This window comes from Ursus maritimus, unplaced genomic scaffold (assembly GCF_017311325.1).
Source record: "Ursus maritimus isolate PB19 unplaced genomic scaffold, ASM1731132v1 scaffold_13, whole genome shotgun sequence".
Taxonomy (NCBI): Eukaryota; Metazoa; Chordata; class Mammalia; order Carnivora; family Ursidae; genus Ursus; species Ursus maritimus.
In genome coordinates this window covers 27197204-27211085 of record NW_024423675.1, presented here as the reverse complement: position 1 = coordinate 27211085, position 13882 = coordinate 27197204, and the positions used below count along the sequence as shown (strand labels likewise).

Genomic DNA, 13882 nt, shown 5'->3' with positions numbered 1-13882 from the left:
AGTTCTTAAAGGAAATTTTTGGTAACCAGATTCAACTCTCGTTTCTGAATGAACATTTCCACCTGTTTCGTCTTGAATTAAGATGAAATTTGAGATCCACGTCCAACTGTCTGCGTCTGTAGCCACCATTGTACAAGAGCTTTTCTATCTGGATAAATCTTTATTAAATTTCATTACTACAGCTGTCTGATAATATAAGCCTTTCCATAGGAAAAGCATGTCTGACTCCTTCCTGGTGGCTTACATATCTTAGCACCAGATAAACCATGGCCTTAAACAAGTTCAAGTATTTGTAGCCTCTGCGAAGATTATTGTAAGAATTGACATGTACGTGAAGTTGGTGGGAGAAGAGTGGGGATTGCAATAAGCACTTATGCCATTGTCTTCTCTGGCACATTGGGGACCATTGGGGACCATTAAATTTCCAAGCAGTGGCCAGATGGCAAAAGTTATTTCATGCTACCTAAAGGAGTGGGAACTTTTAATGTGATAATCAGGGGATTTTTTAATAAAATGGTGGACTCAAGATTTAACATTATTTTGACAAATTACTTTTGTATAGTGAAGAGGCTATACTAGGAAAGGGACTAACTGGAGTCAAGAAAGTACATGAGAAAGATACTATAGTATCTTGAACGTAGGGGAAGTATATTTGAAAGGAAGGGTAGGTTTGAGAGAATTAGAATCCAGAAGAGTTGGGGGCACCTGTTTGGCTCAGTTGGTAGAGCATGTGACTCTCAATCTCAGGGTCTTGAATTCAAGCCCCATGTTGGGCATGGAGCCTACTTAAAAAAAAATGAATGAAGAGGACCTAGTGATTAACTGCTTTTGCTTATGTGAGAAGGAAGAGTGTAGGTTTTTGGTGTGGGCAGTTGAATGAGATGATGACATTCATTGATAAAGCAAATAGAGGAAAAGGAAATATGAGATTTGTTTTAGATATGTAGTATTTGAGGTGCCATTGGGACAAACAAAATATATCCAGTTGGATATATGACCCTGGAATTTAGGAGAAGTCTGAGTTGAAGAAATATTAGGTAAATCATCTATCTGTTATAACCAAACCACAAAATTGATTAAACAACCTAGGGAAGTATATAGAAAATAAAAAGAATAGGAGGCCAAGGATGGAAAGAAACTTCTATATGGAGTGAGGAGGGAAAAAAATGATCACCAAGGGAGGGAGTCTGAAATGGAGCTGTCAGATATAATCCATCTAGTAAAGAAACCAAGGAAAAGAGGGTTTCATGAAGGGGGTAGTGAACAATATCAACTTTCTGCAAGGTTTAAGTAGGATAGTGACTAAAAAGCATACATTGAATATAGCCATGTTGGTTGCCAGTGCTTGTAAAGAAGACAGTTTTAATAAAGCAGGTGGGGGTAAAATCCTAATTACAGTGACTGGAATAATGATTGTGGGAGGCAAGGAAGAAGATATTGTAGGGATTAACTTTGTGTGAAGGTTAAGGAGAGATGGAGGGAAGGTGGTAGCTAAAGAAGAGGGTAGATAATTGACATGTTTTTAATTTTGTTTTTGTTTTCACATGGTCAGTATTTAAAGGTAGAAGAGGCTTAGAATTTATTTATATGCTGGACAAGGGAGGAGCTTAGCAGAGAAGGAAAGAATAAAGGTACCAGAGATAGAATAATTTATGGAGCAAAGTCTTTTATTTAAGAGGTAGACTCCAGAGCTCAACAGAATGAAAAGTAATTAATGATCCAGTTGGCAATTTGTTTTTTTAATTCTACAAATTAGTTAAAATGATGTAGATCTTTAAAATTCTCAAACTCAATACACGTGAAACAAATAATCAAATCAAAAAATGGGCAGAAGATATAAACACTTTTCCAATGAAGACATACAAATGGCTAACAAACACATGAAAAAATGTTCAAAATCATTAGCCATCAATTCAAATCAAACCACCTTGAGATACCACCTTACACCAGTCAGAATGGCAAAAATTGACAAGGCAGGAAGCAACAAATGTTGGAGAGGATGTGGAGAAAGGGGATCCCTCTTACACTGTTGGTGAGAATGCAAGTTGGTACAACCACTTTGGAAAACAGTGTGGAGGTCCCTTAAAAAGTTAAAAATTGAGCTACCCTATGATCCAGCAACTGCACTACTGGGTATTTACCCCAGAGATACAGACGTAGTGAAGAGAAGGGCCATATGCACCCCAATGTTCATAGCAGCATTGTCCACAGTAGCTAAATTGTGGAAGGAGCTGAGATGCCCTTCAACAGATGACCGGATTAAGAAGTTGTGGTCCATATATACAATGGAATATTACTCAGCCATCAGAAAGGATTACCCAACATTTGCAGCAACATGGACGGGACTGGAGGAGATTATGCTAAGTGAAATAAGTCAAGCAGAGAAAGACAATTATCATATGGTTTCACTCATTTATGGAACATAAGAAATAGCAGGAAGATCGGTAGGAGAAGAAAGGGAAGAAGGAAGGGGGGGTAATCAGAAGGGGGAATGAAGCATGAGAGACTATGGACTCTGGGAAACAAACTGAGGGCTTCAGAGGGGAGGGAGGTGGGGGACTGGGATAGGTCGGTGATGGGTATTAAGGAGGGCACATACTGCATGGTGCACTGGGTGTTATACACAAATAATGAATCATGGAACATTGCATCAAAAAGTGGGGATGTACTGTATGGTGACTAATATAACAAAATAAAAATTATAAAAAAATGATGTAGATCTTTATGATATTTTCCAGTGAAAATAAACATTTTACTACTTTTATTTCTGGAAGATATTTGCTTATCAGTTAATTCCTAGAAGTAGTTTCATTTGTAATGTCCTACAGTTTAAAAGGAGATGAATCAATATTAAACTGACAAAAGCATGAGAAAATCATCCATCTGTTTCACTATATTAACAGAACAACTATTTTCATTTTATCTGTTAATTATTTTCCTAACACTTTACTGTGTATCCATTCCAGGAAATTAATGAAGATTTCTAAAAGCGAGTTATATAGTGTGGGTTTACTCTATTTGATATTTCATTTAAATAGTACTAATTTTTCTTCTTTTTTTTCTCCCCAATAAGGATCAAGACTCTTTAAAGAAAAGCCAGGGTGTTGGTCCAATTAGAAAAGTTCTCCTCCTTAAGGAAGATCATGAAGGCCTTGGCATTTCAATTACAGTAAGAAGTAGTGCTTCCAGTCTCCTCTTCTGTAGTTAACTAGTATAGTCATGCTTCTGTGTTGGGCATCCTTGGGACACAGAGTGTTCTGGATATATTCTCTAAATAACTAAATTTATTCCCCTGGGCACGAACACTTTTGTGTAAACTTTTTTTTTGTATGTAAATCTTCCTAATGACTATTAAGTATTACTTAGTGAAATTATTACTTTAGTAAGCATAATTTAGCATTTTCATTATGACTTGGGTTATAGTTTTGTACAATATGCTCTGATTGCCTCTAGGACCTTTGAGAATGGATATGACAGTTTCTTCTATATTAAATGGCTCCAGATTGTGTTGTTCCTTTCTCTCGAGTATGTGTTATCTTTCTCTTGTCTCATTTCTTTGTTGTCAGATTTCACTGGCGGTTGAGTCTAAATACTCTTCCTTTCTAAATTTGGTGCCTTTCCAAACAGTTGTCTTGGGCAACATTTCTGAGAGCAGCCTGTTATAAAGTACCTATATTTGAAGTCATTTTGCTGTCCTTATAGTGCTTTTCTCCAGAAGAATGAATAGGATGGCTTTACTCTGTCTTTCATTTGGTAATACTTAGATACTGCATAAGTTCATTTGCTTTTTGGTATTGCTCACTGTAGAAATTATTTTTATCATAGGAAGTTTACTTGATAGGTATTCATTGAACACCTGCCTACCTTTTTTAACGCACTGCCCTCAAAGAGCATGAATTTTAGAAGAAATAATACATATATATATACACATACACAAATAATACATATATATACACATACACAAATAATACATATATATACACATATACAAATAATACATATATATACACATACATGCACACACAAATAATAATGTATATACACACATACACACATACACACAATAATACATACACACACACAAATAATTATATCACAAGCTAAAAAGTGAAAGGTAGCAAATAACTGCATTTTATCAATTCTTGCATATTTTTTCACATTTTAATATCTCTGAAATTGAGATTCTTCTTGCACTCTTTCAATGATTTTTGTAGTACATAAAACAATGGTAAGTCTTATAGTGATTTAGATTTGATAAAATCTGATAGTGCTGTGGACTATTAATACGTAAAATATTTTTATGTTTAAAAGAGTTTAGCCAATTGTTTTTGATTTGGGTTTGGTTTTTTGTTTTTGTTTTTTTGGCTTTGGCATATGTTTTAGAAAGCACAATGTATGTTACTGTTTTATTCAGAGATAACTCTGATACTTGTAATAATATATTTACTATTACCTAAGTAGCAAATAATATTTTACTCAGCATTTATACAGGAAATTATACAGGAAATTATTTTTAAGAAGATATTTTATTGTTAGAATAGTCTCTGTACAAAGAGTAAACTAATTGACTGCCTTTTTTTTTTTGTTAGGGTGGGAAAGAACATGGTGTTCCAATCCTCATTTCTGAGATCCACCCAGGGCAACCTGCTGATAGATGTGGAGGACTGCACGTCGGAGATGCTATTCTGGCTGTTAATGGAGTTAACCTAAGGGACACAAAGCATAAAGAAGCTGTAACCATTCTTTCCCAGCAGGTAAGTTCCCTTTATGTAGTTGAAATTGGATCTATCAATTGTTTCTTCTTGAATCTACTGAATATTTTATACTTCCAGTATTTGGGGCGTCTTAAGTAGTAAAGTGTTTATATATAGATACTAGTTCCCTTTGATTTGGGCCTCTTGTAGAAGACATTCAGCCAGATTTACTGAAGAAGATTTTGTTTGCCTTTTTCCACAGCTGTATAACTTTGAGCAAGTTACTAAAGTCCTCTGCTCTGCTACAGTGCCCTTATTGGAGAGCTGTAAGGATTAAGTATGTTGATTCATATAAGGTGCTCAGAACAGGACCTGGTACTCAGAAAGCAAAACATCAGTAATGACTAAAACACTATACAAATAAAAGGTATTCTAGAAAACACACTGGTAGAAGCAGATTGGTTTTACAGACATAAATGTTAGAACTGAAAGAATCCTTAGAAATCATTTAGCCCAGCCCTCTTATTTAAAATGAGTACACTGAGGTTCTTAGGGATTAAATGATTTGCTCAAGGTTGCAGAGAGAATACATTGTAGAGTTGGGATTCATGCCCACAAGTCTTATTTGTTACCAAGTTTACTTAAGATGGGTTTTTTTGTTTGTTTTCTTTTTTTCCTTCAAGAAGAAGGTTGAAGAAATTAGAAAGATGTTGATAGTACATTGAGATGTTTGTTGGATCATCAGTGTAGAATTGAATCTCAAAGTTGAAGGTGAATTTACAGCTCGTTTGGTTCAACTACACGTTGTATAAATCTCTACAATATCACTAATATTTACAGGGTGGGGGACTTGTTGATAAAGTAGGCCATTCTATTGTTGTACATTGCTGATTTTTAGGAAGGTCTTCCTCATTTTAAGCCTAAAATCTGTCTCCATGACTGCCACCCACAGATCTAATTCTTTAATCTAGAACTTTATGGAAGACTACCTCATTATCCCTCTCTGTCCCTCAGATGGTATTTGTAAGCATTATCTACTAAGAGAGATCTCAGAATGCAACCCTAACCTCTTTCAGTTAGCGTTTTCTCAACCCAACTTGGCCATATCCAGTAGCATAAGAGTGAGATGAATGGCAGCTGTGGTAAAGGAAATACAAACAGGCAGTCACCAACTTTTAAGGAAATGCTAAGCATATATTAAAATTCTGAAACATAACCTTAAACTGCCGGGAAAGCGGAGCACCAAAGAGACTGACTTAGTGAGTGGCAGTAAAAAACGGCATGCTTTCTTTGGAGCAAAGGCAGGCCATAATTTTCAGAGTTGCAATTACCAGACTTGTGTGTAGTGATTGTAGTCTCTTATTAAATGACTTGGAATGTTTTTTAAACATAAAATAACCTGTAACTTTTTACTTGATCATGAGTTTTATTAAAGAATAGCAGTACAGGGGTGCCTGGGTGGCTCAGTCAGTTAAGCATCTGACTCTTGGCTTGGGCTCAGGTTGTGATCCTTAGGGTCTGAGATCCAGCCCACATCGCACTCAGCAGGGAGTCCACTTGAGATTATCTGTCTCCCTCTCCCTGTGCACTTCCCCTTGCTTGCACTTTCTCTCCCTCTAAAATAAATAACTCTTAAAAAAAAAGAATAGCAGTACAAATATTACATTTATTTATTTAAGTATTCTTAAAAAATTTATATATTTAAGTAATCTCTATCCCCAACCTGGGGCTTGAACTTACAACCCTGAGATCAAGCGTCACGTGCTCTTCTGACTGAGCCAGCTGGTGCCCCCAAATATTATACATTTAGTCTAGTAGAAAGAGCAAGGACTTTGGAGTCAAATTTCTGTTTTTCTGTTTTACTTGCTCACTCATCATATTGGAAAAATTATCTGCTCTTTCCAGAACTCATTCAGGTTTCTCATTCATGTAAGAGAGACTATATTACAGTAGGGTTATTCTGAGGATTGAAGGATATAGTTTCACACAGAAAATAAAATAACGATTATAATAATTACTATTAACACTGTGGTACTCAGTGAAAGTTAAGTAGAGGCTCAAGACCTTTTCAGTAAGAAACAAGAAATCATTGTGTAGAGGTTTCTGGAATCAGTCAAGGAAAAGTTTGTGTGATGCCCTTGAGTGCAACTTTAATATCTGACTACTTAGATGGATTTGCTATGTCAAGTACAGAATGGCAGAATGACTTTTAAACTGACCATTTGTTCTAAAATTGTGTAAGTTGAGTAGTTAAGCATTCATTTGTAGTTTAGGTCTACAAAAGTACTAAGAGCTACTGTAATATTAAAAGGAAATTACTGAGGATTCATGGGGTTGGTCTGGACGTGATGGCCTCTGTGTGCTTTTCTACCTTTTGAGATTCTGGAATTTCATTATTTGTTGTCTTGAAAGGAGCTACATTTGAGGTCTGACTACTTCTCCTCATGCCTATCACTCACCTCAAGGAATTTGGAAACCCTTTTCTGAGTATAATTATAGTAACCTGACTTCCTCATTTTCTTTTTTCATTTTAGAGAGGAGAGATTGAATTTGAAGTAGTCTATGTGGCTCCCGAAGTGGACTCTGATGATGAAAATGTGGAGTATGAAGATGAGAGCGGCCATCGCTACCGTTTGTACCTCGATGAGTTAGAGGGGGGCAGTCATCCTGGTGCTAGCTGCAAAGACACAAGCGGGGAAATCAAAGTGCTGCAAGGTAAACATCACTCTAAAAGTTATTATTAATGTATTTATTATTAATAAACATTTAACATACAAGATTTTAGATTTCTTCAGTAACACTGCTCTTTAATGATGGGAAAATCATCATTAACAGATTGAATAGCTCTCCTTTGCTTATAGTTTTATTGCATACCGGTCACTATGCCAAAATGTTACTGACATAGAAGTTCTCTTAGGTTCATTTTGGACTTTAAGACAAGTGTATTACCAGTTACTGAACTTCAAATGATCCTTGAAAAAAAAATGTCAAGTTTTCTAGATTCTGAAATAAAGACTGATATATATGCCTTTTAGAGTAGATACATCTTACTGACATCTTGCTTTGTTCATGCAAATTCTTCTCTCATAGTACAGTGGTTTGTGGACTAATATGAATATGTTATTAGACCATTGTCTTGCGATTATTATTAGAATTAGGATATGTGATCTTGAGGATTTTTGGTTTAGTTCCTTTGCTTTATTTACACATATTTTAAAGAAAAATTCTAGCCCTTTCTTTTACATAGAGCAGTGGTTCTTACCTGAGACCCTTCTAGGGAATTCATGAGATAAAAACTGTTCATAATAGGGGCACCTGGGTGGCTCATTCTGTTAAGCCTCTGCCTTCAACTCAGATCATGATCAGGGTGTTCTGGGATCGAGCCCTGTGTTGTTGGGCTCCCCGCACAGCAGTCTGCTTCTTCCTCCCTCCTGCCTCTTCCCCCTACTTGTGCATGCACACTCTCTCTCAAATAAATAAACAAACTACCCCCCTCTCAAAACTGTTCGCAATAATGCTAAAACAGTATTTGTGGTTTTTTCTGAGTTGATATTTGCACTGATGGTGCAAAAGCAGTGATGGTAGATACATGTTTGCCCACTATTAAAGTGGTACCACTACTAAATTGTTTCTTCCTTGCCATCTACTCAGAGTAAAAAAAAAAAAAAGAGAGAGAGAAGAAAATGCCAGTTTCATGAAATAGTAAAACTGTTCATTTTATTAAATCTCGACCCTTGAATACATGTCTTTTTCACACTGTGTGTTATGAGATGGGAAGTATGCATACGGCACTGAGTCTACATGCTGAACTAAGATGCTGGTCTCAAAGAGAAGCACTAAGGGATTAAGTAGCTAGCTGAACTGGCCATTTTTTTGATGGAAGACGATTTTGACTTGAAGAACGACTGACAAATTACGGTTGTTCAGACTGTTTGGCAGCCATTTTCTTTAAAAGGAACAAGTGAGTCCATCACTTCAGGGAAACAACTGACAGTATTTATTGCCAGTGATAAAAATTTCAGCTTTTATGTGACAATTAGAATTTTGTAAAACATTTATCAATCACTATGAGCTTGACAGCCTTCCAACAGTAAACTTGTGTGGTAAGATTGGTGGTGATGTTAATAAGTGTGATTTTTTCTGATATAGGAAAAATGAAACATGTCAACTTGTGGAATTGCTACGTAACTCAGTGATCTGATATTTTTCAAATGACCAATGTGTGATGTTACAAAATCCTGCATGGGTAAAAGAGCCATTCATACGGCAAGATAGACAAGTGGATATTAACATTATGGTTTCAGATTCTGTGGTGTCCAATTTTGGTATAAAACAAAGAAGAATATGGACAGTTATCCGAAAAGCCTATTAAAACTACTCCTCCCTCCTTCAACTATGTATCTGTGTGAGGGTGAACTTTTTTATATACTTGTAATAGATCGAGTAGAGGCAAATAAGAAAATCCAGCTATCGTCTATAAAGCCAGACCTTTATTTATTTATTTTATTAAAAGATTTTATTTATTCACTTGACAGAGAGACAGAGCACAAGCAGGGGGAGCAGGAAAGGGAGAAGCAGTCTCCCCGCTGAGCAGGGAGCCCGATTTGGGGCTCAATCCCGGGACCCCAGGACCATGACCCAACCCGAAGGCAGAGGCCTAACTTGCTGAGCCACCCAGGTGCCCCTAAAGCCAGACTTTAAGATTATTCACTAAGACAAATATGTTATTTGTGTTAATATTTGTTAGGCTTATTTTCATTTTAACAAAGTAGTAATTTTTTTAGATTTCTCAGAAGTTTCAGTTACTAATATGGTTACATCAGTAACCCACATAACATTAATAAAGCACATGAACAAAACTCTTTAGATTCCTCAGTACTTATTAAGAGTGTGAAGGCATCCCGAAAACCAAAAATGAGAATTTCTGGCATAGAGTTATATAGTGATGAACTAGTGTTCTTATGGTAAGCCTGGATTTTATGAATTATCTACACGTAGACAGCAGTAACAGTTCTGTTTTCCCCATGCATCTTGAGCAAAATGATTTGGCAATATGTCAAAACTTTACACTGTTGGGCTGCTTTCCCTATGATTTCATTGTCTTTCACCCTTTCTACTATTTTTTGCCTGGATTAGAAGGCTTCTTTCCTTTCCTTTTTTGCAGCAGAGGCTAAAAGACTTCTCTGTTACCTGTGTAAATTGCAGACCACTTAAAATGTGACTCAGATAACCAAAATGTATGCTCTTATGATTTATTACTATTAATGGACTCAAATCACAAAAAATGTATCTATCGGTTATTGTTTACCACATGTCCATACTTCATAGCTTACTAAATAGATGACATAATCAACTCTGATTTATTTGCAAGCCTAGTGTCTATTTTTTAGATAAACCAAAATCTGTTTTAAATTTTATCTGGACATTGTCTTGCCAACAACTTAGATTTTTAGCAATAAGCTAGCAGCATGTGCCTCAGTGCACTTAAGTTAAATAATCTGAAAGCAAAATGTAAAAGAAACACATAGTTGACTGTTCATTATATATTTGTGTAAGTAGAATTAACTGAATTTTACGATTGTGTGTATTCTAAGTTTCATGGCAAGTATGGTAGGAAATTATATATAATTTTGTGATAGGTCCAATAGAGAATGTGAAAAAATCTGTATAGTGTTTGATATCTGCCAGAAGAAGGAAGCATCCCTTTGTCAGAAATTACTAACTTGATTAATTTGGGGCCCCATTATTTACCTCATTACTTATAGTGGGCATTCCTTTGTCTTTGCTCAATAAAGTTACAAGACTTTTTTTGGATTAGAAAATATCTGCTTTTTTTCTCTTTCTTTCAGGGTTTAATAAGAAGGCAGTAGCTGATGGACATGAAAATGGAGACCTAGGAACTTCCAGTGAAACTCCCGTCGAAGACAGTGCTTCCAAACTAGACGATCTGCACAGTCTGTATCACAAAAAATCCTACTAAACTGACTGTATCTCCGGACAAGATTGTTGATCAGACTCTTTTGAGTTTGGGGCACTAGGGAAACGGTGACAAAGACTATACAAGATCAAGGGAGGCTTGTAGCCTAAATGAAAGGCGGGTACCTCAGGGCTTCACGTGAACAATTCTAAATGCATAAAACTCCCTGTTTTCTGTGGTATACCATAATTAGCTATTGCATGTAAAGCGACTTTGATTTTCTTAAAATTGTAAAGCACCAAAGCATGTGTTTCCCAAAGGGGTATTACTAGGCTCTTAAGTACCAAATGAAGCAGTACTGTTTTATTTGGCTCCTTTTCCATTTAGTAGAAGGTCCGTGCTAACCGGAATTTTATAAGAAATAGCCTTTAAATACAAGAGAATAAATGAATTCATATTATATATTCCAGAATGTTAAGTGTGGTATTTCAGAGACAGAACTTAACTCAGTGAATTGCAGAAATGTAGGCTTGACTTAATTTTTTTTTTTTAACTAAAAGAATGGTTTTCGTTTTTTAATTTAATTTATTGTGCATCCCGATACCTAAATCAGTTCTTGATCATTTATTGTAATGAGTTTGCCTTTCAGCTTTATTCAATGCAGTACAAAATAGTTTTCTTTAAGCAATCCTTTATCAATCAATGCTGCACTAGAAGTACTTCCTCAAAAGTTATTGTACATTGTACTTTCCTGGTTTTTAAAAGAAATGCAGATGAGTGTAAAATATCTGTCCTCAATTATGTTGATCTGTGTGCATGGTATTGGAGCATTACATTATTAATGTTTAGACTCCAGTGTTTTTTTTTCTGGGATCCACAAAAGACAGTTTTATACATTTTGAGTTGTTCATAAAGTTTGTCTTCTTGTGATAGTCTTGGTACTTAACGATACATTTTTCTGGCAGTAAAAGCTCAGATTTATTTGTCAGTGAATTACATTGCGTCTACACAGCAGTTTTCTCTCAAAGTAACTTATTTGCCAATCATTTAAAAAGCCGAGGCACTGATGGGCAAGGTAAGGCGAAGACGTTTTGATACAGTAATTGTTTGGGTTGGCTTTTCATCTCAGTGTTTGCTTGACTAAAGTGCTCTCATATGCAAACTACGGATTTGTTAATTCTCTTATCCCAGGATTAAGCATGGAGGGCCTGCTCTCTTTTTCCTGCTTTGCAGGCCACTGTACCCTGCTTGGGGAAAGTGAAAACATTGCATTTAAAGAGGTGATAATTTTGCCAATATCACTGATTTTTTTAAAGGATATATGTTTAAGGGGCTATTAAGTGGGGGACAAGCCTACAAGGCTTTTAGAGTATTACCAGTATCTTCATGTCTAATATTCAGTTGTTACCTGATACAGAACACACTTTTTTGTCTTTCCTAGATGCATTATATATTTGTTCATAGGTATACTATACAATGTATATACTTTATTTGGTGGTTTTGCTATTTATAAATTTTATGTTTTAACTATTGCTCATTTATGGTTTGTTTTGGGTGGTTTTGTTCATCTGTATATCTCCATGTTAGTTTGTAACAGAAGTGCACTTCATAGTGTATATTGTTACTGATATTAAAATACCTTGTAGCATAACGTTGCCTCCCAGCAAAAGCTAGTGTTTAATTGTACAACCAAGTAAGCTACATGTTATTGTTTGCTCCTGACGGGCTAGGCCTCTTAAAAGAAAAATGTCGTTTTCCTTATGCAGTCCCCCTACACCAAACACATACCCCAGGCATGACATGAGATCTGCAAGCTGGAGTTGAGCCAGTACATTCATTTAGCCAAAAAAATTTCCATTGCAGTGTATCTGAAAACATGTTCTTGTTTTTTAAAACGCAGCCTGGGATGGGATGACCATGGTGGTTTGGTTTTGTTTTTTTCCAGACAATATTCTTTATCTACTAGATGGAATCCTTAGGAGATACTAGCTAAAACTTTTTAATTTCTGAAAACAATCTAAAAAGTCCATGAAGAATTTTTTAAGAGCCTGGAATTGGCATCTCCTTGGAGACGCTGTGTAATATGGATCATATGGGATGGTTATGACATAAACTCCTTTGAAGGGCTGAAGAGTAGAAGGAAAAATTCCCTGGGGAGTTTAAGATCGCCTAAGTCGGTTCCGTTTTCATTCCTGCTTCACCCTGGTTTGCAAAGGCGGCATGAGGACCCTGTTGCTCAGATGCGACTGGGAGCTTCCTGGCAGATGTTTAGAAAGCACCCAGTTAAAAGTTCATTTTAGAATATTGGTCTCTGGGAGATGAGCTAGGAATTATAGACTGAATGAGAAGCAGTTTGTATATTTTCATATTTATAGGGAAGAAATTCCTAACACCCAAGTTTCTATTACAAAACCAAACAGAGAAGGAGAGAACTATTGCAGAGCCATTACAGTTAAAAAGGAAAAAGAAACATCTACAAATGCACATACAAACAGCGGAGCTGAGAAAAAACGTTCAGCAATGTGAGGGTTGTGTGTGTGTGTGTGTGTGTGTGTGTGTGTGTATTTACATGTTAGCCTCTAAAATTCTCTACTGTGGTATCTGTTAGGAATATGATGGAGCAACAACATTTGAGTTATGAGACTTGTTAAAACAGGTGTAAGAGAAATGAAAGGTTGTGAGTCTCGGTAATTATAACTGTCAGAAGGTAACACGGCTTGTGCTTGGTGCTGGTTTTACTCCCCACACAGTGGACTTTGTTTTCATGTTAAGAAATAAAATGCATTGATTCATGTGTAAATCGCACAGTATTTGACATCTTTATTATGTACTCCACCATTCCGCTTGTTCAGTCTTCCACGTAGGGTTGGCCTCAGATCCATAGGATTTATGACAAATGTACTATATCTAGTTGAGTTTAATATTTTTTTATTAGCCTGTAAATAAAGATGGCATCTTCTACATTAAAATGGTATTGATCTCATTTTTTAAAAAATAAATATTTTAAGTTTCTTTCACATTACATATTTTGGTTTATTTCTAGCAGTTTCTGTCATTTGTACTAACAGACCATCAAGTCCACGCAAAGGCTGAAACCTACTTACTATAGTGGAACAATTTTTTTTTTTTTTGGTAGGAATTAACTGTGTGATCATAGGAACTGTTTACTCTGGGTTAGTTAAAAACATGGTGGTTGGAAAGAACTGTCAGGGCAACTGTGGGACCAGCGTTTTGCTGAAACTTAGCAGATGGCAAAGACTGTAGTCTCCTT

At 36.0% G+C, this 13882-nt stretch overlaps 1 protein-coding gene across 2 annotated transcripts in view; it reads left to right on the top strand.

Annotated features, from left to right (window-relative positions):
- Positions 1–13574, top strand: part of GOPC (golgi associated PDZ and coiled-coil motif containing) — a 40160-nt gene extending 26586 nt beyond the window's left edge. For both annotated transcript variants that reach the window (XM_040627693.1, XM_040627692.1), the window contains 4 exons: positions 3074–3169; positions 4590–4754; positions 7229–7409; positions 10544–13574. In XM_040627693.1, coding sequence (XP_040483627.1) covers positions 3074–3169; positions 4590–4754; positions 7229–7409; positions 10544–10674 — 573 coding nt within the window. In that variant the 3' untranslated portion in view covers positions 10675–13574. The remainder of the gene's footprint in view (positions 1–3073; positions 3170–4589; positions 4755–7228; positions 7410–10543) is intronic.
- Positions 13575–13882: the final 308 nt, after the last annotated feature.